This window comes from Chelonoidis abingdonii, chromosome 19, assembly GCF_003597395.2.
Source record: "Chelonoidis abingdonii isolate Lonesome George chromosome 19, CheloAbing_2.0, whole genome shotgun sequence".
NCBI lineage: Eukaryota > Metazoa > Chordata > Testudines > Testudinidae > Chelonoidis > Chelonoidis abingdonii.
Genome location: NC_133787.1, coordinates 32,277,033 through 32,303,909, shown reverse-complemented (window position 1 = coordinate 32,303,909; position 26,877 = coordinate 32,277,033). Strand labels below are relative to the sequence as shown.

The 26,877-nt window shown below is 38.7% G+C and overlaps 1 protein-coding gene across 2 annotated transcripts in view; it reads left to right on the top strand.

The window, feature by feature from the left end:
- The window catches only part of CMC2 (C-X9-C motif containing 2), a 40,724-nt gene extending 14,757 nt beyond the window's left edge, over positions 1 to 25,967 (top strand). The window contains exons 2-5 of one of the 2 annotated variants that reach the window (XM_032770607.2): positions 2,579 to 2,645; positions 4,837 to 4,907; positions 17,619 to 17,690; positions 25,729 to 25,967. In XM_032770607.2, the coding sequence (XP_032626498.1) occupies positions 2,609 to 2,645; positions 4,837 to 4,907; positions 17,619 to 17,690; positions 25,729 to 25,815 (267 nt within the window). In that variant the 5' untranslated portion in view covers positions 2,579 to 2,608 and the 3' untranslated portion in view covers positions 25,816 to 25,967. Of the gene's footprint in view, positions 1 to 2,578; positions 2,646 to 4,770; positions 4,908 to 17,618; positions 17,691 to 25,728 lie in introns of both variants that reach the window. The other variant, XM_032770609.2, reaches the window with a different exon arrangement.
- The last annotated feature ends 910 nt before the right edge of the window (positions 25,968 to 26,877 follow it).

Below are 26,877 nucleotides of genomic sequence, written 5' to 3'. Positions count from 1 at the left end.
CTTCTGGTAGAAGTCATTGCTATTTATTTTATTAGGCAGTACTGTTTCTCTGGGAGATGTCCCAAAGAAGTTGCCTCCTTAGTTAAGCACAGCCTCTTGCATTAAAGACAAGTTAACAAGTTTTTGTTCTGAGTAATTGCTTGTGAAGGGAAGGTTAGTAACAGCATCAGATGCCAAAGCTCGAAGGTAACACTGAAGTAGCTATTCTAACTACACTGAGAATTTCAGCGCTCAGGGTTGTGAAAAAACACCCCTCCTGAGTGTAGCAAGTTTCAGTGCTGTAAAGCACCAGTGTAGACAGTGCATTAGTGTTGGTAGCTAAGCCCCTTGTTTTTAGAGCGCTGGGAGAGCTCTCTCCCAGCACTCTGTCGCGACTACAGAAGCCACGTTAAAGCACTGCCACGGCATCGCTTTAGCATTGCCAGTGTAGATTAGCCCTGATAGCTTGCAATATTCCCTTCAGTCCCAACTGTTGTCAACAGTTACTCTTGTATATATGTTTATTCCTATGTGGAGTTCTTTGAAGAACTGATTGCGGGGTCAGGCACTTACTCAGCAAATCTAACCATGATGGAAGTGTGATGCTTTGGGATTCACCCAGGCCAGTAAGGGGTTCAGTCTTGCAACTCTGGGTGCCTTAAATGCTATATAGCTGTGACTCACAGCCATGTCACCAACAGCCACCATACAAGCAAGAAAGTCTCACTCTGGCTTCCTCTGCTCAATTACTCTTTGCAGAGGGATCTCAGAATTGTACCCAAAAGCATTTCTCTGCTGTGCTCAGCTCCCTCTCGTGGTAGCACTCATTCTTCCAGCATGGCTGACCAGTCTTTAGCGAGGATCCAACTCAGAGACCAAAGCACTTGGTTACTTTGTCTGAAAGGTGAAGGATAAAATGACTTTTGCCTTTGCTTATATCTTCCCAGAGTTTACTGACCCTGTTCCACGAGGCAGGAAGGCTTCTTGTGAGTCCAGTCACCAACCCCATTGAGATATAGGGCTGGTCTACACTAGGGGAGGGGATCGATCTAAGATACCCAACTTCAGCTACGTGAATAACGGAGCTGAAGTTGAAGTGTCTTAGATCGAGTTCCCTACCTCACGGCGCGGGATCGACGTCCGCGGCTCCCCCTGTCGACTCCGCTACCGCTGTTCGCGTTGGTGGAGTTCCGGAGTCAACAGGAGCTCGTTCGGGGATCGATATATTGTGTCTAGATGAGACGCGATATATCGATCCCTGAGAAATCGATTGCTACCCCCCCGATATGGCGGGTAGTGAAGACGTAGCCTAAGTGATCATCTTCCCCACTTGCTTGCCTGATGGCTTTTTTTTTTACCTTACATATGAATGTGCTTTTCATTGTCTGAGGTCATACCTTCATTTACATTGGAGACTGTAGTCAAGCCTGCAAAACAACATTGCTTTGTCTAGGACCCACTGGGATTAGGCACTGTCTGCCAAATACATTTGAGGGGCATATTTTCCAGCATGCGAGAATACTAATGATCAGTGAGTTACTAGTTTTTGATACAAGACACCTTCTAAATAATATCATGACAGCAGTGTGTGGAGTGCACACAAAGGTGAGCAGGCCAGTTGAGACACATTGCTACATACCAGGAAGCCCCTTTATTTATCTTTGGTGTTAGGTCATGTCTCTTCATGGAGCAGGTCAGTGGTGCAGCTATACTGATATGCTATATAGCAAAGCCCTCCTAGTGTAGACGCAATTGTATTTGCAAAGCTGCACTTTCACTGGTATAGTTTATATTGTTATCCCCAAACAAAACAAGCTATACCAGTACAAGTATAGTTTTGCCAGTATAACTGTGCCTACACTAGGGGCTTCTGCCAGCACAGCTATGTCAGGGATCAAACCTCTTCACATCCCCAATTGATGTAACTATACTAGCAAATGTTTGTAGTGTAGACATAAGTTTAATTTAGCTTCATGTGCTTTGCCAAATTTCTGGCTGTTGAATAGTGTGCAGTAGGAACAGCAGTTATCAACATTTATTTCTTAAAGTGTGAAGTGACATGAAAGCCTCTTTCTAGAATGGGGATGATCTAGTTTGTATTTCCTTGTAGCATTTTATGGACCAGATCATTCTAATAAGCAATGAACTATTTTTTTAAATAGAGAACTTCAGTCAGTGGATTATGTATTTGACTTCAGTTTGTCAGCTGTTTAGATCACCTTTAATCAAAGTGTGTTGTGCAAATAGGGTAGATGATAATGAAGCTTAGGATATGTCTACGCTGCAAAATTGTTGACAAAACTTTTTTGTCTTTCACAGGTACTTAAAAAAGCCGCCTCGTGAAAGACAAAAGTTTTGCCAATGCAAGTGGCAATGTGAACGTGGAATGCTCCTGCCGACAAAGCTTAACGCTCGGAGGGGCTGGAAGTATTTTGTTGGCAGAAGTGCTGACAAAGAGCGTTTACACATACTGACTTCTAGTGACAAGGCTGTGTCGATGCAGCCTTGTCATTAAAAGCTGCGTGGTGTAGTCAAGCCCTTAGTTACCACTTGAATAACACTTGCTACCTGTTAATTCACTGTGTGTTTCTATTTTTAGTTTCCCTGTTGTTTTGGGGATTTGTCAAAGATGAACTCAGATGATTACATGTCTTGGAGTGGAGCTAGTATCCTGTCATGTAACCTCTCTAGAAATCTTGTCTTTTTTCCTATTATACACATTTATGTAGCAAATATGATCTTGATATTTACTACTTGCTGCAAACTTTAGCCTCTAAAAATTGAAGTTTTTTGATGTAAGTAATGTTTGTCAAGCACTTTGAAGGAAAAAAGTGCTGCTAAGTGCCAAGTTATAAACATAACTGTAGTCAAATGTAATATATTAACTCTCTTTTTGTAATTTTAGTAACTAAGAGAGAAGACACTTTTAGCTAAGATATGATAAATATTTTATTTATTAGGACAGGTCTATACTTAAAACAATGTGCTATTGTAGCGCTTTAGAGAAGACATTGCTACGCTGACAGAACTTCTTCTGTTGGCATAGTTAATCCACCCTTGTGAGAGGCGGTAGCTATGTTAAAGGGAATGGTTAGAACTGAAAAGCTTACAAATATAACTTGTGTTAATCATTTTGCTCTTTCGTTTGCACTCTAGACAAAAAAGCTGATTGTTACTGTTATTTTTGTTAGCATGACACTGTTCATTTGGATTGCAAGCAGTTTGAGGTAATATTTAAATTCCCTTCCCAAAACTGTTCATTAAATTAAAATTAATCACTGAGCATTTCTATTAATATTAGATTTTGTTACTGCACTTTAACAAAACCCAAAGTGTGGCCTTAATAAGATTCCTTTAACTATTTTATAATTAACAAGAAATTTTAAATTGAATATGCAGTATTTTATGGGATGTGACTTTTTCTTAATCACCAAGTACATTTTTGTAGTACTGTAGTTGCTAAACAAAATCAGAATGTGTCTGTGTCCACCAAAGGGTAAAGCTCGTTTCTATTTTGATATGCTAGCACCCTTCTGGATGTATGTGGTTTTGCTCACTAATCTTTCTTCAGATACTTTTAAATCTTAGACTTTTATCTATTTTATTCAATCTGTGAAATGATTAAAAGGTGCTGGATTGATACCACCATAACTGGCTTTTTGTCTTTTCTCATGTTGTGTTCTCTACCTCTTCTTCAGTTTCTTTGTCTTTTCTTCTCCCATTTATGCCCCCCCGCCACTGTGTGGCATTCTCTAGTATTATGCAGTGATTTGCTCCTGCACCCCAACATATCCCGCCACTCTCTTCCTCTAATATCTCTAAAGGAATAGTATTTTTACTTGGTTAACATCCAGTGATTTCATTGGAGTTGAAGGTGCTCAGCACAATGTAGGACTGTACCCAGTGTAATCGAAACAGGGGATTATGGGCTTCTCTGCTGGATCAAGACAAAGACGATGTTGCTTTCTGAAGGACACTACTGTCTGAAATACCATATGCACTGCAAAACTTCCAGATACAATAGTTATTAAGGATGACTGTTTGGCCTTAATTTTTCTGCTTTTGTGTGTTTTTTAACCCCATGGGATAAATTTTAAAAGTATTGCATAAGGCTTTATTTTGTTATTCCTGTTAAAGCAGTGGGTGTTGCGTAGCCAAAATTCTGAGTGAAGTACAGGGACATGCTTCCAAAGCATATCAGTGTGACTTAGCTACTTGAAATTTGACCCTTTTCACCACCACCATCTCTAGTCAGTCAAGATCAGTTAATTAAATTTTGCATTTTAACTCAGATACGTAGGCACAAATAAAAAAGCCAGTGATTCCAAGTACTGTACAAATACCAGGTGACGTATACTGCCCTATAACCACATGGGTAGTGGACGTGTAGTGAAAATAGATCATAGTTTTATTTTTTACCTTCTAGTAAAGAAGCTAGAAAATGGAGGAGGAATGGACAGCAGCAAGGAGAAAGATTATATCATCTTCAACTCCCAAATGCCATAAACACATAGGGGGTCTTGATCCCACAAAGTTCTTTAGTATGTGCTTAACTTTAATCATGTAGGCAGTCCATAAATGAATAACAGAAAGGCAGAGGCATATGCTGCATTTTCATTTTTAACTGCCTACTTTGTTAAATCAAATTATAAACTAAATAAACAAATTGGGCTGTCACTATGTTCTGGTTTTGATTAAAATTAAGTTATTTCTATTAGTGAACTGCAAGGACTTCCTAAGTGGAGATGTGTTAGACTTTAAGATGAACTTTTCATGTGTTAATATTTGCAGGTGGAACATTTTTCAAATTGTAGTCCATGAACTGCACAAGCTACCCTTAACTCAAGATGCATCCAGACTTGTCTCCTCACCTGCACAGTGAAGAATGTAACCTAGTTATCAGTCTGCTCAAAGAGTGTCACAAAGAGGTAAGAGTTTTGAAAAGTAAAACAAGTTGTGTGTGGGAATTGAGTGTCAGTATATTAGTGAGAATATTATTTCGTCATAAAGTGACATCTCCCCTTCAGGCAGAACAACCATGAGCTGTTCTTCCTCCCATCTGTCACACATGCACTAAACCTACCATATTCCAACCATCCAGGAGACAGATAGTTAAGTCTGTTTGTTTGAAAGTAGGTGCTCTAGGCGTATTGAAAGTGATAAGAAAATGCAGAGTGCCTGACACCCACTGTGTGGAGAGTTGAAAATTTAAACAGTTGCTGGGATTTCAATGAGACCTGCTGTTAGACTTCTATATTTTTAATATGGATCAACCAGCACCATCTAAATATATAATCTAGCACATTTCTGTGAAGTGGCTCAGAGGTCTTTCATTTTTTCAAGCAAGTAGAAAGTTGAGATCACCTACTTGGAAAAACTCTTTACATTTTCATTGTCTGTGCTGTAAATCTTAAATGTCGAAGAATGAATACGTTTGTATTCATCCTCTGTATTCAAAAACTAAATAATGTATCTGCTGTATGCTATATCATTGCTAAATTATTTTCCCAGTTGTTGGTTTTACTCTAAATCAGTGTTGCATGCAGAAGTATTTCTATATCAAGACATAAAAAGTCAATTTAATTTCAATTGTTTTTACTAGGACAAAGAGTAAATTTAAATACTGAATCTTAATGAGCAAAACGTTGGCTCATTAAGATTCAAATATGATGTTTCATGGAATCTGTTGCTTTAGAATTTATTGAAACTACTAAATTCATTGATCTCCTTTCCTTTAATGTTTCTACTAGAATTTTTAAATAGCTTCAGAAGTAAAAATGTTAAATTTAAAACTGCGTAAACTTGAATTGGACTAGTAACATAGAAGATATTGGGATCACAATTAAGGCTGATAAGAACCTTAATCTACTCTGAAAGAACACTGAAGGGAAATGGTGAAATTGACTAAGCAATTAATCAAGTGTAGAAAGCAAACTGCTAGATTTTTTTTTTTGTTCAACTAGTTTTAGTTGTAGTCCCTAGATGTTACTTATATTTCTAGTACGTACAAAATATTTGGATAAATCTGATTTTCAATTTGATCATTTAATCAACAGAAGTTTTTTTAAATGGCTGTGATTTATAAATCACAACAAAATATCTTAAGTACAGCTTAGTTTTAAGTGTTTTTTACTAGCAGTGTGAGTATAATGCCATGTCAGAACATGATGTTCTGATGGACAAAAATTAATGTTTGCATCATGTCAGCACTTGTATTAAGATGTGAAGAGGCATAATAGGCACTCCCATTTAAGAACTGATAAATAGCCATTTGTATTTAAATGGTCAAGGGCCACTTTTGTAAAGTGGTGTTGGTAGACCTGTAATTGAGAATGAAAGGTCTGAGCCTTTATATAACAATCCTATTGAGTCTTGAAGTCCTTCAGATATGAAGTATTAGTGGAATAGTTTTAATTCATGGTACATTGTCAATAGATGAGTGTGGGACTATTCCATTGACATTCTTTTGGGTTCATATGTCTTTAAGATGCCATAAATTATGTGAAATCATTACAATATTACTGAAAGTTTAAAATATAGAAAGAACTTTTGGTTACTCTGTTTCAGCTGTACATACCATATATAATTTGTGGTTACTTTAAAAACCCTGCTCATTGAATTTCTTTCTCATGTTTCAAGATAGTAAGACACTAGTTCACAATAAAAGGCACGAGTACTTCAAACTTTATAAGTACATATTTTAATTAAAGCTAATAAAAAAGTGTGATCTCCTCCTGAAAATGAGTTCGAGCTAGGAAATCTGGACTCATCCATATGTCCTTCCTTGCTGTCAGAGGTTTAGTGAGGGGACAACAGCTACTCCATGCAGGTTCTTTGGCCTTGTTTGCCCTAAACAATACATACTGTCCAGTGCAAGCAATTTTGTTATAGCGTATTTTGGGATATAGTGTATATAGGGATTTTTTTGTTGTAAGTTTGTGCAACCATTCTCCTGTTTGGTGGTGTATCTTGGTTTACTTGTAAATCAATCACACAAAGATTAAGCAAAATGGACAGGAATATTTTACAGATTAATACGCTGTACATAATTTGCACATGTTTTAATTGCACCAAAATGAGGACAGATGAGATTGTCATCTCTCTCCACTATGAAAATAAACTAAGGAATGGCCTCCTTTGTGATGACACGGACGTCTGACTCAAGCATTTTGGGCCAGATTCTGATAAATTCCTTCTGATAATAGCTTTATTCAGGGTGTTTTACTCCACAGATAGCTCCTTTGCGTTCAATGGGACTGCTCACATGATAAAGGTATTACTCACCATGAATAAGAGATCAGAATCTTGCCCTTTGGGAATAGGTTACCAGGCTGTAGAGTCTCTATAAACAATGTTGTGGCAACTATACACTCTAAAAACTACAAAAATTGGTAACTTTTCCTTTTTTGGATTATTGCTTCAATCTGCCGTTTAAAATAGAGAGAACCTGAAATTTACTTGTGCTGAAAACTTTCTGTTGGTGCCCAAATGTGCACTGTGCTGTTTCATATGTTGAGTGGGGGTTGTGTAGTAAACTCTTTGACATTATCATAACTCTAACTCTGCCCTTATGGGAACTTGAACAATTCCATGGGCAATATCATCCCAAACTACTTATTAAGTAATGTGAGTCATGTCCTCCATAATTTAGCTCATTAAACACGAGAGGTTAGTTTTCATTCACAATCTAGATAGTCAGCCCAATTTCTCTAGCAGCCCTTTAGAGGATAACTTCCAGTACTAAAGGGCACACTTCATTAATATCTATACAAGTTTTGCCTTTATACTGCATGTAGGAACAGATAATTGCTGTTAAAGACAGCCATTTGTCCCAACTTCATTTCATTTGTGTCCCTGCTCATCAGTTTAAAGCCCTCATCCACTGGAATCTGTTACTCAAGTTCTCACATAGTACTACTTGACCACAGTATGCTCTCTCTAAATCTTCTGTTCCTGTGCTCTCTCTAAACTCTTGAATTATCATGAGGGAGCTTTGCCTAGAACAGCTGCAAGTTCTTAAATAGGAATGGAATGTCCAGGGTATCTTCTCTGCATTTCCTCCAAATTCTGCAGCCTCATTTGTCTGTGCAGTTTAAATGATCTAGGGGTAGTCTGAGGTGTTGCATGGGCATACAGTTTTCCTCATCCAAGTTAATTAAAAGCAAGTAGGATTCTAACCAGATTCCTAATACCTTAAACCAGGATAGGGAGTTCCTCTCCGTATCAACGTCAGCAATATCAAAGGAGGTTGCCAATAAAATGATAGCTGCTCACATTTAATAGGAAAGTAGAAGTAAAACCAAAACACATTTTTATTTAGACACTGCAGAATCCTAATGTCTGGATTTTGTAATCACCTAAATAAAATACTGTAAATAGCATGCAGGTGAAAGGGGTGAGAGAGAAGAAAATGAGTTTGGTTTGTTCTGCCTAGTGGTGTGTAAACTGATTTGGCTAATCAGCTTTGACCAGAGAATCCTGTTGTATTCTTTTCATTGTTGGAATTATCGTTAATCTGCTTTCCTCTTAAAATTTTATGTTGTATAGGTTGGCACAATATGCCTAGTAAACTGTCCATGAACTTTAGAAAGGACTTGATTTGAATATGCTCTTCTACTTGAACTTCTTGGCAACAGTGATTTGAATGGGTTCATTGCCTATTTAAGCTACTAAAAGACTAAGAGTAGTGGTAATAAATTGATGCAAAGGATTATATTTTTTTCAGAATGTGTTCTTGGTTTGATTGAAAGACAAGTTCTCCTTGGGTGAAGGAGGACTTAATTGGTTCTTTCAGCTTTGTGCATAACTATGAAAAGAGAGGTTTGCACACTCTAGAGTTTCCGCTATGAAGAGAAAATGTCTGTCACAGACAGTTCAGTCATAAGGAAAGGATGTTTTTTATCTAAACTTTAAAATAATTTATTGAAATATCTTACTTTGGAATGTCAGATTTCACTGACTTTACCCTCAGTGACTGCGTCACTGAAAACTCTGGCCAATACTTAACTAAATCGCCATGAGTATATGCTTCTATGTAGCTGAATTCAGTACTCTTAAAAGTGATAACTTGAATTGGGCAGTGTGGGAAAACATCTCCACAGAACTCAGTTAAATGCATTTCATTGCTGACCTGAAACATGTCTACTGTACTAAGTTCATATTTATTGAATAGAAGCTGTCAAGCATGCTATTTGTACAGTGTTACCTTAGACACTTTCGAAAGGTAAACTATTGTTGTGCCAAGTGAGAGCTTTAAAAAGGCCTGTATTTCTTGCAGATGTCAGCTATAGAACATGGTTTTACAAGCACTTCACTATTAGGAGAGTGACACCCATCCTGGAAAAACTGAATTTCCGTAGGTTGACCCATAAAAAAGCTGACATTTTACTCTCTTTGCAGATTCCATGTTAACTAGATTTAAAGCAGTAACATTTCTTTTCAAGCTGGAATTTAATTTCTCTGACACAATATCCATTGCTGTGCTTTAGCTTCAAGGAGTTTAAATATAATAGCTCTCACTAAACTTGAAATCCACTGATATTATATAGATAGTGGATCCCAAAACATGTCAACAAAGTATACTTTAAAATGTAAGGAAAATCTCAGAATTCAAGAAGTTGTCATGAACATAATCAGTCTCTAGTGCGAATACAAGACTCCATGGGATATGAAAGAAGATCATGTAAAGGTCTAGTTGAGAGCCATCTCAGCTTAGCATGACAATGCATTTCTTCTGAATGTTTCTTGAAATTTGATAAATAATTGTAAGAGAGACCAAGACGAAAGTCTCAAACAAGTGTAAGTCAAATTCCCTGCCAAGTTATGACTAAAGAATATACCCTACTTTTCTATTGCATGTCTTCGTCAGCAATATCCATTAATTTGGTGATACATGCTTGGTCCGATAAGCTGTTTAACTCCATGCTTTGAAGCCAGGATTTCAGATTTACCTCAATCATTCTCTGAATCTATAAAAACAAGTTGATTTCAAAATGTTTATACTTGTTGACTAAATCTGATGTCTTCATAATTACCTCATCTGTTCTCATCAATTTCATATCGTCTGAGACCTTCTAAATTCTCCTCTAACTTTTCATAAAGGGTTGGCTCCAAGTGAAATAATATACTTTCAGGGGAGTTTCTTTACATTAACTTCAGGTCTGTCATCCTGTCACTCTTGCTATTTTTGGAGCTTTCCTTTGCTGTTCTGTGTCTCAGCTGGTCTTGCGGATGGTATACTTATAAGTCTTAAGAGCAGGATTCATTACTGTTTGTCCAAATGAAGTCCCTGGCAGGATGCTGCACCAGAAGAGAAATATCTCAAGTGCACACATTCAGCAGGCATAGTCTCACTTTTGAGAGTTGAGGTGTTGCCTCTCTTGCACCCTTTGGACAACTGTTTGATCTCTTTTTGCCTTTGCAGCGAGAAGCATGACACTTCCTTCTGATTATGCTGCAGATGGCTAACAAACTTGGCTTTAATTTGGTAGAATGCATACACACTTACATCCAGCTCTTTCTTGCAGCTCTAATAGAACTGTTCCTTTTCTTTGAATTATCAGTTAGTCATTTATGACTACAGCCTTTTCATATTACAGTGAAGCTGAAATGTTACACATTTAGAGGTTAACAAGATATGTTCTATAATCAGTCTTATTTGACAAGTAAATTTGATTGCCTGTGGAAGAGAGGGGAAAGAATAATTCTGCTTTTTTAGCTTGCTCTCACTCCTGAGTTTCCAGAGCATGTAGCGAACATATATTATAAAATAATACTGTGGATGTACAATAGCATCTTTCAAACTGAAGTGAGGTGCACATTACCTGAAAAGGTTCACTTGTGAAACAAGAATAATTTAGGCAAGCAGTCTTAAAGAGAAACTGTGAAGTTTCATGTGAAACATTTTTCTTATCCTAGCTTCATGTTACTCATTCCCCCCCTCTTTGTTTGCAATATCCAGAAGCAGACAGAGTAATTTCCTATCAATGTCTTGCTCCCCGTTAATATTTCATACTAGATCTATGGAAACATATACTAGGGGAGATGAATCTGAAAGAGCATGAAGTTTGTTGAGGAGAGAACATGTCCAGACATCTTGTGGCATGCAGTTTCTTCTTCACTGGTTTCACTTTTTCTGGTCACTTTTTCATTGTGCTCCCCATAGAGGACTGACAATAGTCATCCTCTAATCTTTTTTTCGGCTTTATTTGTTTTTCCCATTAAAATAATATATTTTTGCTGAGATGGTTTGCTTTCTTTCATAGATTCTTTGGTTTATCCCTTTCTTTCTGAATATTTCCCCACATGTTGCTCTGCCTTTATCTAGATAGGCACTAGATTCAGCTACTGCAGGCTTCACGTACTGCTGTCACTGTCTGTTCTGCCAGTGTTGCCAGCTTTGGGGCCCATTTTGTCCACTTCTCTCACACAGCTGTCTCCATACTTTCTTGCAGCTCTTCTACACAAATTTTTACTCCTGGTAGAATTCCGCACCACTGCACAATGCAGAATATTGCAGAATTCCCTGATTTCCCCGCAGAATTTCTGGCCACCACTAAGGGCTGCTGGATTCTGCAGAACGCAGCTTGCAGTGAGTGGAGCACCCAGCATGGTGGTGCTGGGGGCTGTACGCTCTTTGAGCTCTTTGATCCTCATTCTCCTGGGATGGGAGAGGGCTTGGGGGACCCAGCCAGCTCTGGCAAAGGGTGAGGAAGGGCAGGGCTGCACCACACCATGTCCCCTGGAGAGATGGTAAAGAAGTTGGGAGGAGTAAAGGCTCTGGGAGTGCTGGTGTCTGGGCTGGGGGCTGCCCTATAGTTGCACTCTGTGGAGTGGAGGTGGTGGTTTCTGGGCTGGAGGGTGCCATGTGGCTCGGCTCCAGGGGAAGGGGCTGTGGGTGTCTGGGCCAGGGGATGCCCTGCAGCTGGGCTCTAATGGGATGGGAGTGCAGGTGTCTGGGCTCTGGGGGACCCACACAGCCCTCTCCAGCACCCCACCACTAGAAATGACTTGTAGGTGTTTCTTTAACTCTCTACTTCTGGGGGAATCTTTTTTGCTGTTGTCTGTATTGTTGACATACTTACTGACAGGTATTTTGAAATAAATTACCAAAACAATTGAAACTGGAGTGATTACATTGTGTTATTTTGACAAATAAAATATGTAGAATTTTGCACAATTTTAATTTTGTTTGTCTGGAATTCCCCCAGAGTCACAAATACAATGACCTTCCCAAGCCGCTCCATGAGGCCGTTCCCCTTTTTCCACAAAATCCCTCCTGACGACTCAATCCTTGTATGATGCCTACAGGAAATAAAATAAATCCCGTATCTTAATTATATGTTTAAAGATCGCTTTGTTATTCCTTCATGCTATACACTAGCCTTCACTGAGTAAGCACATCATCTTATTGATGTTACCCCTGTTCTTTTTTCTCTGCCTTGTAACTCTCCTTGTTGCACTGTGTCTGAAATTAGTAAGCACCTCCGGGAAGGGAGCATGCAATCTTTATCTATGTTGTGAGGCACCTAGCACACACTTACATGCTTTAATTAAATAAGTCTGAGAATATATAGTGCTGCTACTACATTCTGAGATTACCTTTAATACAGGAACTCCTCGCTTAACGTAGTAGTAATGTTCCTGAAATATGCTACTTTAAGCGAAATGATGTTAAGCAAATCCAGTTTCCCCATATGAATTAATGTAAATATGGGGGATTAGGTTCCAGGGAATTTTTTTGTACCAGTAATGATGATTCTGAAGCTTGGTTGAGAGGGCGGAAGAGGGTGGGATATTTCCCAGGGAATGCCTTGCTGCTAAATGATGAACTAGCACTCGGCTGAGCCCTCAAGGGTTAACACATTGTTAATGTAGCCTCATGCTCTACAAGGCAGCAGGAATGGAGGGAGGGGAAACAGCATGGCAGAGAGAGGCAGAGATACACACCGTGTGTGTGAGAGAGGCATGTATTGCCCCTTTAAGTACTTTGACCCTACTCTAAGTACACTGCCTTTTTAAGTAGATCATCAAGTTCAGACAGCAGCTGTTGCCAGCAAGTTCCCTCCATCCTGAGCCCTATTGTGTCCCCCTCCTTCCCACCCCCAGCTCTGTGAAGATGAGGTACAAGAGCCAGATGAGGACACTCTGACATTAGTACCCTTCTTCTCCTCCCCCCCCCCTCCCCCCCCCCCCGCCGCCCCCTCCCTCTGCACAGCAAACAGGAGGCTCCTGGGAGCAGCTCCAAGGCAGAGGGCAGGAGCAGCGCATGACAGTGGGGGAAGGGACACCTGAACTTCCCGGCAATTGATAGCCTGCTGGCAGCTGCCGCACAGGGAACTTAGGGGAGCTGATGGGAGACTGCCGGTCCACCCTGGTTCCAGGCCCCCACCAGCTAGCTGCAACGGGCTGCTCTTTCTGCAAGCGGGGGACAAAGCAGGTGGTTGTCAAACAAAGTTATAAGGGAGCACTACACAACTTTAAATGATTGTGTTCTCTAATTGATCAGTGATGTAACAATGAAACAGTGTTAACCGGGATGATGTTAAGTGAGGAGTTACTGTATTGTGTTTCAATCAAAAGTATATACAGACATACAAAAATATGAATCTGTGCTGAAGTTTTGTAGTATGTTTTGTGCCATGTCAAAAAATCGACATTGGTTAGTAGTTGAACCTCTATCCTCGGGGGGCCAAAAATTTTTATTGTGTTCTAGGTGAAACCATGTTATTTCGAACTTACTTTGGTCTGTCGGAGTGCGCAGCCCTCCCCCTCCCCCGGAGCACTGTTTTACCATGTTATAGCCAAATTTGTGTATTCGTTTTGTTTTTTTCAAAGCCTTCTTTTGTTTCATTCTTAAAATGTACTAACTGCAAAATAATGCTTGGATTTCTAAATGGGCAGGTATGGTTGTACAGAAGTTGTAAAACATTTGGGCTGAAACTTTGACAATCAGTGTGTCTGCATGGGAATATTTCTGTGCTACTTCATTAGAAATAATTTAGCTTTTGCTCATACTGGAAAAAATGGTTGCTAATACTAAAAGACTTTTACCAAGAGGAGTGTAATATTTACTTGTAAAAAATGAATTTTGAATTCTAATTCAGGCAGACTAAAGCCTCTGGAAGATAATCAGTGTCCATGTGTGTACATATATACAGTAAGCACGTTTGCACTTGGATGATGCACTGTATCTAAATATAAATGTAAATCTATAACATTTTTGTACTTGTAAAATATTGTCTATTTTGACATACTGTAAACAACTATCTAGTGCTATAATAATGCACTACTGCGCAAAAACAAATTTACATCCCTGCGAAGGCTTAATTTATGTGCTAAATATTGGCCCTTTTATACTGTGTGATGAGTTGTTTGCTGTTGTGGTATTTTATAATGGTGAGGTAAGCTGTAATGTCCCGTTCTAAACATAAAGGGGCTGAGTTAAGGGTAACAATTGCAGTCGTGACCTATGAATTTTCTTACCATTTGTGTGTGGAGGTGTTCACTTGTGATAGTCAGACCCCATTCATATTTTACTTAATCTGCAGGATGGAGTCAGGGAGGGTTGGCTATTGGTATGTTCACGTGATTCACAATAAAGATAACTCATTTTGCTAAAGGGATTACGTTATGGCTAGATGGGGTGGCGGGTATGGTAGCATAACACACTTATTTTCAAATTTCTTCCCTCCCTCTAAATAGGGCTCTGTGGAAATCCTACCATTCCAAATTTATTCAATCAATTCTGTCTGTCAACTAAATTTCTTAGTTAGAAACCCCATGAACCAAATGTTTATATGTAAGGAAGAGACTTTAGGTGATGGTGTGAGTGAACTACAGCATCTTAAGTGCTCTGCAGAATATTCATGTTGAGTAGATAGCTTGCAGCATTGCACCTTGGGAAGAATGGAGTAAGGCTAGCATGAGAGCTCACACAAAAATCGAAGTGCAGATATAGGATATATTCTGTTAAGAATTAAACAAAGTCTGTACTAGTTAAAATGAAAATGTTCTCTTAAAACATGATTTGCTTGTAGTAGAGTACAAATTGGGGAGAGGGAGGGCTTATCACATGCAATTGCTGTGTGTGGTGCTATCTGATGTCCTCCTATTAAGTACAGAGAGGTATAAACTAATTAATTGTAGCACTGCTACAGTAAAGTGTCTGTCAGCATCTTCATTAACCCCTTCCTATTCCCAGGAGTCTGTAACTCTGAAATTTGTAACTCTGGCTGAAATTTCACACACACATTAATGGTATCCCACCCCACATATGTGTAAATCATATGTTTGCTTATAAGTCACAGGAATGCAAATAAAAGTATTTACTACAATTTAAACGAGAAGTAAGTGTCTGGTTTCTATTGTAAATAGCTTAGAGTTCAACAGTCAACACTTTTTCTTCATAGAAGCTGATTTTTGTAAAACTAATTACTAGCCTGATTTATTGAAAACAACATTTAACATGGTCTCTGTATACCACACATACAGGCTAATATATGCATACTTCAGCAGAGGTGTATTGCTCTTCATTAAAATACTGTGGACTTCACCATACTTTTTCAGTTTCTGTGCTCCTTATGGCACCTCCATATTGAATGGCGTGGATAAGCAAGTTGGGGTATAAAGGGAGTTACACTAAAGGCCAGTCTTTTTTAGAGCCATCTCTGTGTACCAAACCCTTTAGTACTGTTTTTTGTTTCACATTCTATTTTGCTATGGATGTGTTCTGCACAAGGTGGACTAAGCAGACTCAGTCTAGCCTATAGTTGCAAGTATTTTTGAATCTGAGTTTTTGTAGGTTTTTGAGTAATTTGGGTGTCTTAGGGCATGGCTACACTTGCAGATGTAGAACGCTGTGAGTTAAACCCACCTTCGCAGAGCGCAGTAGGGAAAGCACTGCAGTCTGCCCACACTGACAGCTTCAAGCGCACTGGTGTGGCCACATTTGTGGCACTTGCAGCAGCATTGGGAGCGGTGCATTATGGGCAGCTATCCCAGCATGAAAGTGACTGCAACGTACTTTTCAAATGGGTGGGGTGGGGTGTGACAGGTAGTATGTTGTGTGTATGTGGCGGGAGAGAGGGTGAGTTTTTGGAGTGCTGAGAGTGTGTCCGCATGCTGTCTTCTAAGTTCAGGACCCCCCCCTACACACACACTCAAAGCAAACAGTAAATGTTTGCTTTTTCTTGGAGCTGATAAGCAGCTGACTTCTCGGAAATGGAGCTTTGAAAGGGCATTTCCGCATTCCTGCAGCCGATTTCACAACAATGACAGGAGTGGCCACTTGACTTAAAGGGGTTATGAGACATTTTTGGAGGCTGATGACAGCAAAGTAATGCAACACCTCATTCACACTGCCGCCACGGCGGTCCAGTGGGAGCGTCGCAAACGTTATTCCGTTTGCCAAGGTGGAGTACCAGCAGCGCTGTAGCTGCGGAGTCAGAGCACTCTATGTGCCTTGCCAATGTGGACGGGGAGTGAGCTAGGGTGCCTGGGGCTGCTTTATTGCGCTGTAACTTGCAAGTGTAGCCAAGGCCTTATATAGCATTCTACTCCAAACCACTTGGTACTGTCATCTTGATTATCATTCTGTGAAAATGGTACTTTTAGGGGTGCAGGCATGTTTTTGGACAATGCACTTTGATGTGACATTGCTTCAAAAAGTTTTTACTTTAGATGCCATACTTTCATGGCAGACACTTGACTTATTTGGGAAAGATAGCTATAGAGAGTCAATCAGAACAATGGCCATATTTTCCCCATCAGTATCTTAGAAATGGGATAAGATTTAAATATATATGAAGCCCCAGAAATTGCTGTGATGTGACTCTTAACCAGAGTGAATGCAGTCTCAAGTCACGGGCTTGGTGAAATGGGAAATTAGGGCTGATCTGAACGGTAGGTTGGAGGGGCTTACCTTCTCTTCTATTTTGGGCTGTGTCCACTTCTGTAGTACCAGTCTCCCTCTGTATAGCAGCTTCAGATATTTTGGACAAGCAGTACATTCTTATGTGGCTAGGATAGTATGCAGTGTAATCTGAAACTAGTTCTGGATTTACCTCTTAGAGCTGTGAAGGAAAAGCAGTGTACACTGTGCCTTATTCTGGGGATTGAGCACATCCCCTCCACAATGGTTGCAAACCTCTCTAGTCGGAAGAATCTGTTCCAGAGACTTTTACACACATGAGCAGTTCCACTGAAACTAGCTATACTGTTTGGTGAGTAAAGGTTACAGAATTGGCCTTAAAGTTAATAAGTACATGCTTTAAATATGTTGTCAATAAGCTACGTGTCTGACTTCAATTTGTATATCTTATTTAAGAGTCTGATCCAGCAATCTGTTGAGTGCCTCCTAACACATGTTGAACAACTCCCACTAAAGTGAACAGAAGGGTAAGCTCCATCAAAGTTTGGGCCCTAACTGAGTAACAGCGCTTCCATAGAAGTAGCTCTGATTTTTAGATAGAATAAATTCTCTTGAAACTGAGCACACTTCTGCAAAAGAGGCAGTGAAAGGAAGAATAGAACACGATATGTGCTACAAATAAATTTCTAAGATGCTGTAATGCTTTTCAAGCAGAAACTTTGAATTATATAACGTGGCAAATTGTGTTTTCTCTCCCATAACTATTTAGCACACCTTTTTGAGATTTTTTGGCCACTGCAATGACCTTGACCGTAAGATGCGGAAATGCTTAAAGGAGGAGGTAAGGTTCTAACTTCAAATGTAACTGAAATACTTAGTTTTCAAAGGTGATTTTAAAGTGAATAGCAACAATGCAGTTGTGTCTTTTATCTTGTATTGTGAGAAAGGTCTGTGCATGGAAAATTGTATGTGCAAAATGAGAGACTAGGTTATGAGCCATCCTTGCAAGGATACAGAATCAAAGTCCTCTTCAGCAATCTTATTTCTGTAATCAGTAGTAGGCTTCAATCCTGAAAATGGATCCCTGTGGACAGACCTGAGCTTGTGCAGAACACTGCTAACGCCAACAGAGTGCCATAAGGGCATAGATGTCCACCTTTGTGGATCCAGTTGCAGGATAGTGGCCTAACTTTTTGATACTTTTTCAGTTAAATGTAGACTCTGATATTGTATAAAGCACTAGTTAAAATAACAATTGAGTGAATTTTAGAATATTACTCATTCTTCCATAAAATTGAATCAGTAACTATCCGTTTTCTATCTTGCTACCCTTACTTTGGGTTAGCAGCACTGTTAAATAGCTCAGAAGTACATTATGTACTTTTTGATTCACAAATAATTATAGTATTTTTTCCATTCTGTGTATCACCCAGAAAGATCTTTCATTAACACTCTTGTTTGGCAATTACACTGTTAATTGCTTGCTTTGTAAGTGTTTTTAAGCTTGGCAATATGTTGGTTCCTCTTCAGCAGAAATGTTAATTCAGCTCTAGTGCACATGAAAACAACTCATTGTGACATCATGTTCAAAAGAAATAGTGCCTCTTCCACTGCAGTGTTCTTTATTTTTTATACCAAAGACAGGAGGAGCCTTTTCTAGAGATCCAAAAGTAGGCAGATATGTAATCCCACCCCCCTTCCCCCCAATGCATCTCTAACAAAATAAAATGCTTCCAAATAGAAACTGATTAACATTTCACAGATTGTTCCTGCTTAAAAAAATAAAAATAAAGCAAATTTCCTTGATATTTGCTTTTCATAGGATACCCATGTGCGCATTATACAACATGAAACAGAATGACCAAGTTCTGTCTGTCCAGCACTACTTGAGTTATTGGCTTCAGTGAACTATTCAGTGAGTCGCAGAATTGGGCCTTAAGTGATTCCTATAGATGTAACATTCCTGCTCAGGACTCTGCTCATTACAATACTGTACTGCAGATAAAAGAACAATGAAAAAGTTTAGTTAATAATCATAGTGGAGCACCAACTCTCCTGTAGCTAGGGTTGAGAAGCCCTTTGTGTTTCAAGGATGAGTCTAAGTGCTCCAAAATCTGCATGGTTACTCGGCTAGCTTTGAAACTCGGCATACCTCCTGGAGATGCAGAGTAGGCTTATTATCCAAATTTGGGGTCATTTTTTTGTTTAGATGAATTTAGTCTTTGTGTGGTTCCCTTGCATCTGTTTATAACATTCATTATTGAAAGCTACTTGACTTAACTTATAACATCAAATGTTAATAGAAAGTATTGTAACATTTACAGTTTACAGTTGAGGTTAGAATTAGGGTAAATTTGTAGGCCCAGTTATCACAACAGGATCCACTCTGATCTTTACACTTGTAATGTCATGCCTGGATGAGAAAACTGGTATATTCAGAATTTGTGTGTGTCAAATGATAGAATGCAGAATTGTGCCTATGCAGAGTTATATGTGCTAAGTTAGTGGCCATGTTCTGAAAATGTGGCTTTGAAAAGCCAAATACTGAATAGCCAGAATTGCTTGCCCTGTATTATCAATCTGTGAGAATGCCACTTCATCTACTTGAACTCTAATGGCATGCTTTAAAAAACCTTCTCAAACTATATGAAAAATAAGAATAGATATTGTCATGGTGCCTAGAGTGGGTCACAGCTAAGAATGCCAAACTCAGGAGAAGCTGTCAGAGAACAGGACAGACACACCCAAACTGATGGTATATTCTACAGTTAGATTTTACCAAGCCAGTAACAAAAGCGTACCTCTGGATCACTATATTCGTTTTACCAAGGAGTCACATACAGCCTCCTTAGCATTCCAGTCCCTTATAATCACCTAGACAACCTGGATTGTATGATGTAAGGTTATTAAACGCAAAAACCACCACACATTAGGCTCTTCTAGTCCTAAAGGACCAGTCACTCACCCCAAGTCTCACCAAAAACAGCTGTTAGCCACTCCTTAGTAAACTAACCAAAGATTAATTGACTGAGAAAATAAATGAGTTATTGAAGAGATTAAAACATAGATTCAGAGTCTGTTAGAATCCTTTTCATAAATCCTCAGGGCTTCCCAAAAATCAGTTCTAGGAATCTCTGTTCATATGCTTGGAACTCTCCCTGCCAGAGTTCAAGCAGTCCAGAAATGAATCAGAGATAGCAGGATTGTTCCCATGATACAGTATTTGTAGTTGAAAGTAACTCAGTGAGGGTTACTATCACAGCATGGGTTTTTCCCTGACGAAGAATAGGTAATGCAGACAGTTTTTGAGTCTCCATTGTTAAACCAACGACCTTTGCTTTGAAGTTAACTACCGACTTGTCATGCATACACAAATAGTTCAGTTATACCGATTTACATTAGACAGTTGCTGGCCATTCATCAAAACATGAACAGATAAGTGAGGACAATACAGGAAATATTGATTCGTTCCATGCAGTGTATATGCATCTTTGACCTTAAGGCTAATTGAGTATAGGATATAGACAGATGATAACAAATCAAGGAAAATATTTGTATGTTTACAACATCAGTGAGTGGGTTTATGTCTCCCAGCTAATTTAACATCCCTTTGATACCCAAAAAAGTTGAATTGGCCAGATTAAAGGCATGTCAAGAGGCATTGCAATGTAAAGGTTACACATACGTGAACTGAGGTATATAATTTACCAGTCTTCCAGTACAATTCTAATTTTTTTTCCATTGAAAGAAAAAAGGCTGTGAAATATCTGCACCCTTAAATTATGGCCACAGTGATATAATAGTGTAACTGCAACTTCCTGAAAGGGTCAGAAGCTTGTTGGTGTAATTAGTTAGCAATTTCAAAATATCTTATTTGAAATTACTGTAATGAATATACATGGGTGGAAAAAACAGAAAAAAGCCCATCTGTGAATTAGTATGTACTTTAGAACCAGCAGAATCTAAGTACCACACCAGAAAATACTACTTTTTTTTTCTTGTCTTATCAACATGAATGATAAGCATATAGTATCAGGAACAATGTACTTTAAAAACAAAGCTTCTCTTCTTAAGCAAAAATACAAATAGCATATAATGATGGGAAGCTAAATTTAAACCATATGCTATAAAGAAATACATACTTGAGGTGGGGGAATACTGTTTGCTATAGTTTTCTTCAGTATTGGAAAGGGGTTGGAGTTTTGTTAGTTTCAAATGAGGTCCGGGTCCATGATTTCTTAGGTGGTAGCCAGGTGTAAATGTGAGCAATGTTCTGTCATAAAGTAGGTCCATTTTTCTATTTTCAAAATCTTTGAAATTTACTCAAACAATGTTGGCTTTTTAAAATGTAACTCTTCTAGTACTAGTCTTTGTTCATTTAGGAAGCTGTGTTAGTCCCTTGACGTTTGTGAATGGGAATATACATCTTGCACAAGGAGAAATCATATACAAAGTGATTTGAAACTGTTCAAATATCACTTTGCATGTAATATTATCTCAGTCAGTGTGATGTTTTGTATGGTTATAACAAGTTGTGTGCACTTCACTTCAATCAAAATCTTATTTGGGGGCAAACCAAAATGCTTTTGTTGTTAAGACCTATTGCCGCAGTACTAGTTGTGGACGCAAATTCTGGGAGGATCCTTCTTTCTAAGGACAACATCCAAAGAAAATTTGTATTTTTTATTGGCCCTTGACACCCAGTATGTGTTTATATTGGAAGACGCAATAAATCGATCCCCGAACTCCAGAACTCCACCAGGACGAGAGGTGGAAGCGGAGTCAACGGGGGAGCTGCGGTCGTCGATGCCGCACCATGAGGACGGGAGGTAAGTCGAAATAAGATACATCGACTTCAGCTACGCTATTCCCGTAGCTGAAGTTGCATATCTTACATCGACACCCCCACAGTGTAGACCAGGCCGTAGGTCAGCTTCAATACACTGCTCGGGAAGGTGTGGATTTTTCACAGCCATGACCAATGTTGCTGGAACGACCTAATTGTCTAGTGTAGGCCAGGGCTGAGTTTAAGAAATATAAAAAATATTTTATTATAAGCACTTTCTAATTAGTTATTGGTAGTCAGTCCCCTCTGTGGATCTGCTTTTAAAATGTATATAACTAAACTGGCAGTACTTAGACTTACAGCTGTATGGAAGCTATTGTAGCAGTAAACAATTTGTTGCTCTTTGAAAGTTAGAAAAGCATTGCAGATGCAGGCAATTGCTTAACACAGACTGCATTTTTCTAAATTTAACACGAAAATAAAAATAGTTTGGGCCCAGTTCTAGAAAACAGTGATGGAAAAGACCTAACTCAAGTTGTCTAGACTCCTATTAATGGTAAAGATTATCCCCAAAAGTATACTTGTAAGTACATTGTCTAGTCTAGTATGAAATTCCTCAAGTGAAAGGATTTTCATCACTACTTTGGCAGACTATTGCACAATTAAGTCTTTCTCTATTGAGACCTTTGAGGACTTGTTAGGAAAGTGTAGGCTGAATGTGGGAAAGTTTCCTTTGTTCACTTTCTTTCCACTATGCTCCTTTAGTCATCCTAATCCATTTTCCCCCTTTTTGGTCTTCGTACTTTTCAGATATTCAGAGAACTATCACTTTTACTTAGTTTTGTAATTGTGCCAAATCATGCTGTTTTGATTTATGAAGAAATTGTATCTAATGCATCGCCACTCCTGTCGCAACCCCACAGTCTTTTGATTTTGTTGTTGTTGTTCTTTCCTGAAATGTATCAAGTCTTTGTACACTGGGGTACCCAGAAATGTACACAGTGTTCTAGGTGTGATCTTACTTGTGCCATATCATCAGACATGTCTGGAATTTATTTAAATGTGAATGAATGTCCTGGAATAAAATGAACTTGAGAATTGAATTGTGTAGGCTACAATTTCCTACGTGAGCTTACTGAGCTCTTGCCAGTTCTGATGTTAGTCACCAAGACTGTCTGTTGTGGTCATCCAAGACACTGAAGATGGCCAAATCTCTTGTGCATTTGTTCCAGACTGCATGAACTTCATGGGGTTATTCCAATTTGTTTCTGGCTCAGCTGAGCTCAACAGTAACACTTGAGAGATGAATTTTTGGAATGGGACCTTGTCAGGCATCCGGTCGTGATCATTGGATCCTTTAAGCTGAAAACAAGTCTTTAGATGTCATTGCAGGGAGGTTCTGTTAATATGACGCGTCCTAGCAGGCTGGCTCCTGTTAACATCCAGAATGTGAGAGGGAATGTGTTGCTCAGCCATTGGGCTGCTAAAGGAATATTATAACTAGGCTAGGCAGAATTAGATTGCTATTATCTGCCAAAATTATAAAAAACAAACAATGTTTTGCTTTTAAGCATTTTTTTCTATTTGACTTAAATTTTCACAGTTGCAGGACATTGAGGGTAGGGTCAGACAGTAATTATTTAACGGCAATATACTATGAGATTAAACAAGTTAAAGCTTTATAACAAAAACACAAATTGTCATCATCACATGTCCAGATATACACAGTAAATATTTTAAAATCAGACTAAGTGCTCCAACAGTATTTTTGTTACCTTGCCTATCTGTAAATTTCGGTTATCAATGAAAATAATTTTTTCGTCAACCTGTGTGTGTGGTGAAATCGATGTTTCCCGACAGTTACCAATAAAATCTAATCCTTCAAAGCCCAATTTATAACCATCATCTGCCTGACAAAATATACCAGCAGGAGCATAAAGTTGTGGTATCTTTTTGGCTTAGAAATGCATATGTGTGGATCACAAATACTTAAGTTACAACGAGGACAGCCTCATGTCCAGGATGGCTCCTCTGCTTTCTGCATCTACATCTTATCATTAGAGAGGAATTGTCTGGAGCAGTTCCTTGGCATGGTGCTTACATTCTACACAGGTGCACCTCTTTAAGTATCTTCGTGATCCAAAGATAGCTATATTTCTCATCCGGGAGATGGCTTGGCAGATAAGTTTCCTCCATAGGCATGTATGCTGTACTCTTACTAGAATTGTTGTTCAGTTTTTGTACTCATTTCAGACTGAGAAAAATGCTCTTTATTATGAAACAGACCTTTCGTTAATTTTAAAGTAAACTGAGTCAATACAAACATGAAATAATGAAAATAACATTGTCAGTGCAAGCATAATTTGTAGGGCTTTCGATTAATCGCAATTAACTCACACAATTAACTAAAAAAAAAATTGATCACAATTAAAAATAATCACAATCACCATTTTAACTGCACTATTAAACAGTAGAATACCAATTGAAATGTATTAAATATTTTGGATGTTTTCTTCATTTTCATATATATTGTATTCTGTGTTGTAATTGAAATCAAAATATATTTTTATTACAAATATTTGCACTGTAAAAATGATAAACAAAAGAAATAATATTTTTCTGTTCAACTTATACAAGTACTGTAGTGCAATCTTTTTGTTGTGAAAGTGCAGCTTGCAGATGTAGATTTTTTTTGTTCCATAACTGCACTAAAAGAACAAAACGACGTAAAAGTTAGGAGCCTACAAGTTCACTATCCTACTTCTTGTTAAGCCAATCGCTCAGACAAACAAGTTTGTTTACATTTACTGGAGATAATGCTGCCCTCTTCTTATTTACAATGTCACCAGAAAGTGAGAACAGGCATTTTTATATGGCAGTTTTGTAGCTGGCATTGCAAGGTATTTATGTACCAGATATGCTAAACATTCATATGCCCCTTCATGCTTCAGCCACCATTCCAGAGGACATGCTTCCATGTTGATGACTTTGTTTAAAAAAAAAAAAAAAAAAAGCGTTAATTAAATTTGTGACTGAATTCCTTGGAGGAGAATAATATGTCCTCTGTTCTGTTTTACCCACGTTCTGTCATATATTTAATGTTATAGCAGTTTCGGATAGTGACCCAGCACGTTGTTCATTTTAAGAACATTCCCTGCTGATTTGACAAAATGCAATGTGAGATTTCTAAAGATAGCTACAGCACTCAACTCAAGGTTTAAGAATATGAAGTGCCTTCCAAAATCTGAGAGGGACAAGATGTGGAGCATGCTTTCAGAAGTTTTAAAAGAGCAACACTCAGATGCAGAAACTACAGAACCCGAACCACCAAAAAAGAAAATCAACCTTCAGCTTGTGACATCTGACTCAGATAATGAAATGAACGTGCATCAGTCTGCACTGCTTTGGATTGTTACTGATCAGAATCTGTCATCAGCATGGACGCATGTCCCCCCGGAATGGTGCTTGAAGCATGATGAGAGATACGTCTCCCTTTACTGCATCTGGCATGTAAATATCTTGCAACGCTGGCTACAACAGTGCCATGCGAAAGGCTGTTCTCACTTGCAGGTGACGTTGTAAACAAAAAATGGATAACATTATCTGCTGCAACTTGTTTGAGCAATTGGCTGAACAAGGAGTTGGTCTAAGTGTACTTGCAGGCTCTAAAATTTTACATAGTTTTATTTTTGAATACAGTTTTTTGTACATAATTCTATGTTTGTTCAACTTCCATGATAAAGAGATTGCACTACAGTACTTGTATTAGATGAATTGAAAAATACTATTTTTTTTACAGTGCAAATATTTACAATAAAAAATAAATATAAAGCGAGCACTTTACACTTTGTATTGTGTTGTAATTGAAATAAATATATTTGAAAATGTAGAAAACACCCAAAAATATTTAAATAAATGGTATTCTATTATTGTTTAACAGTGCGATTAATTGCTCAATTTTTTTAATCGCTTGACAAACTTAATAATTTGTCAAGCAAAAACACTTATTTGCTTCCCAAGTGATAAACCTGTGCTGCATTTTAAATTCAGTGACATAATTTATCTGTTGTTCATTTATTTCCTTGTCTTCCAGTATCAAGAAAACCGAGCCAAGAGCCGGGCACATGCTGAAGAGATGCGTCAGAGGCTCATTAACGCTTCAAAACACTCTGAGAGCTGAGCTATGTTGCAGCTGGACAGCTATACATCATATGGACATTTGGCTGAAATCTGAAGGAACATCTCTTGTTTTGTCTTCTGTACACTTGGATATAAAATGCTATTTACTCAACTGCTAATGTTTGTAATAAAAATTTCTGAAGTTTACACTTATTGCTGACAAGATACTTTAATTGTTTGGCGAGAAATTTAGTCAGAGTTTCTCAAACAGGGGTCGCTGCTTTTGTAGGGAAAGCCCTTGGTGGGCTGGGCCGGTGTTTTTACCTGCCCCATCCGCAGGTCTGGCCAATCGCGGCTCCCACTGGTCAATGGGAGTTGCTGGAAGTGGCGCGGGCCAAGGGATGTACTGGCTGCCACTTCCAGTAATTCCTATTGGTCCAGAGCAGCGATCCGCAGCCAGTGGGAGCCGTGATCAACCAGACCTGCGGACGGGGCAGGTAAACACACTGGCCTGGCCTGCCGGGGGCTTTCCCTGCAGAAGCAGCGACCCCTGGATTTAGTGGACTATAACTGATGTTTCTAGGGTTGCCATAGTGCAAACAATACTAACATTTGAGAGGAAAACAGGGTTAAATAAAAAAATAATAAGCTATTGTTGGACTCCTAAAACAAGATAAGCTATAAGCTGGCACCTTTTAAGTAAAATAAATTGGCTACAAAATCTTAACCTGAGGTTTCATCATCTTTTTAATGTTACTCATTTATAGTGTATGTCTCAAGTGTTTTTTCTCTGCCTTTTAAAAAACAAACCAGCTTGAGAAAGTCAGGAGAAAAAACGATCTTCTTGTAGTTCAATTCTTTTATTCTTTAATCAGAACTAATCCAGTGTTGTGAACTGTGTGTGGGTAACTCCATTTGGGGTACCAAACTGTTGTATATTGATCCCCTTAGAGGGACAATGGACCTAATATATCTGGACTGCCCAGGAGAGGGGTAGACAGTGGAGAACACACTTTTTTGGGGAAATCCGGGACTGGGAGTGTGTTGGGGTCATCCTGCAAGTGTTGACTAAGGCTGGGGGGAAACCACAGTGTGACCAATGTGTGGCTGGCAGGCTGCAGCT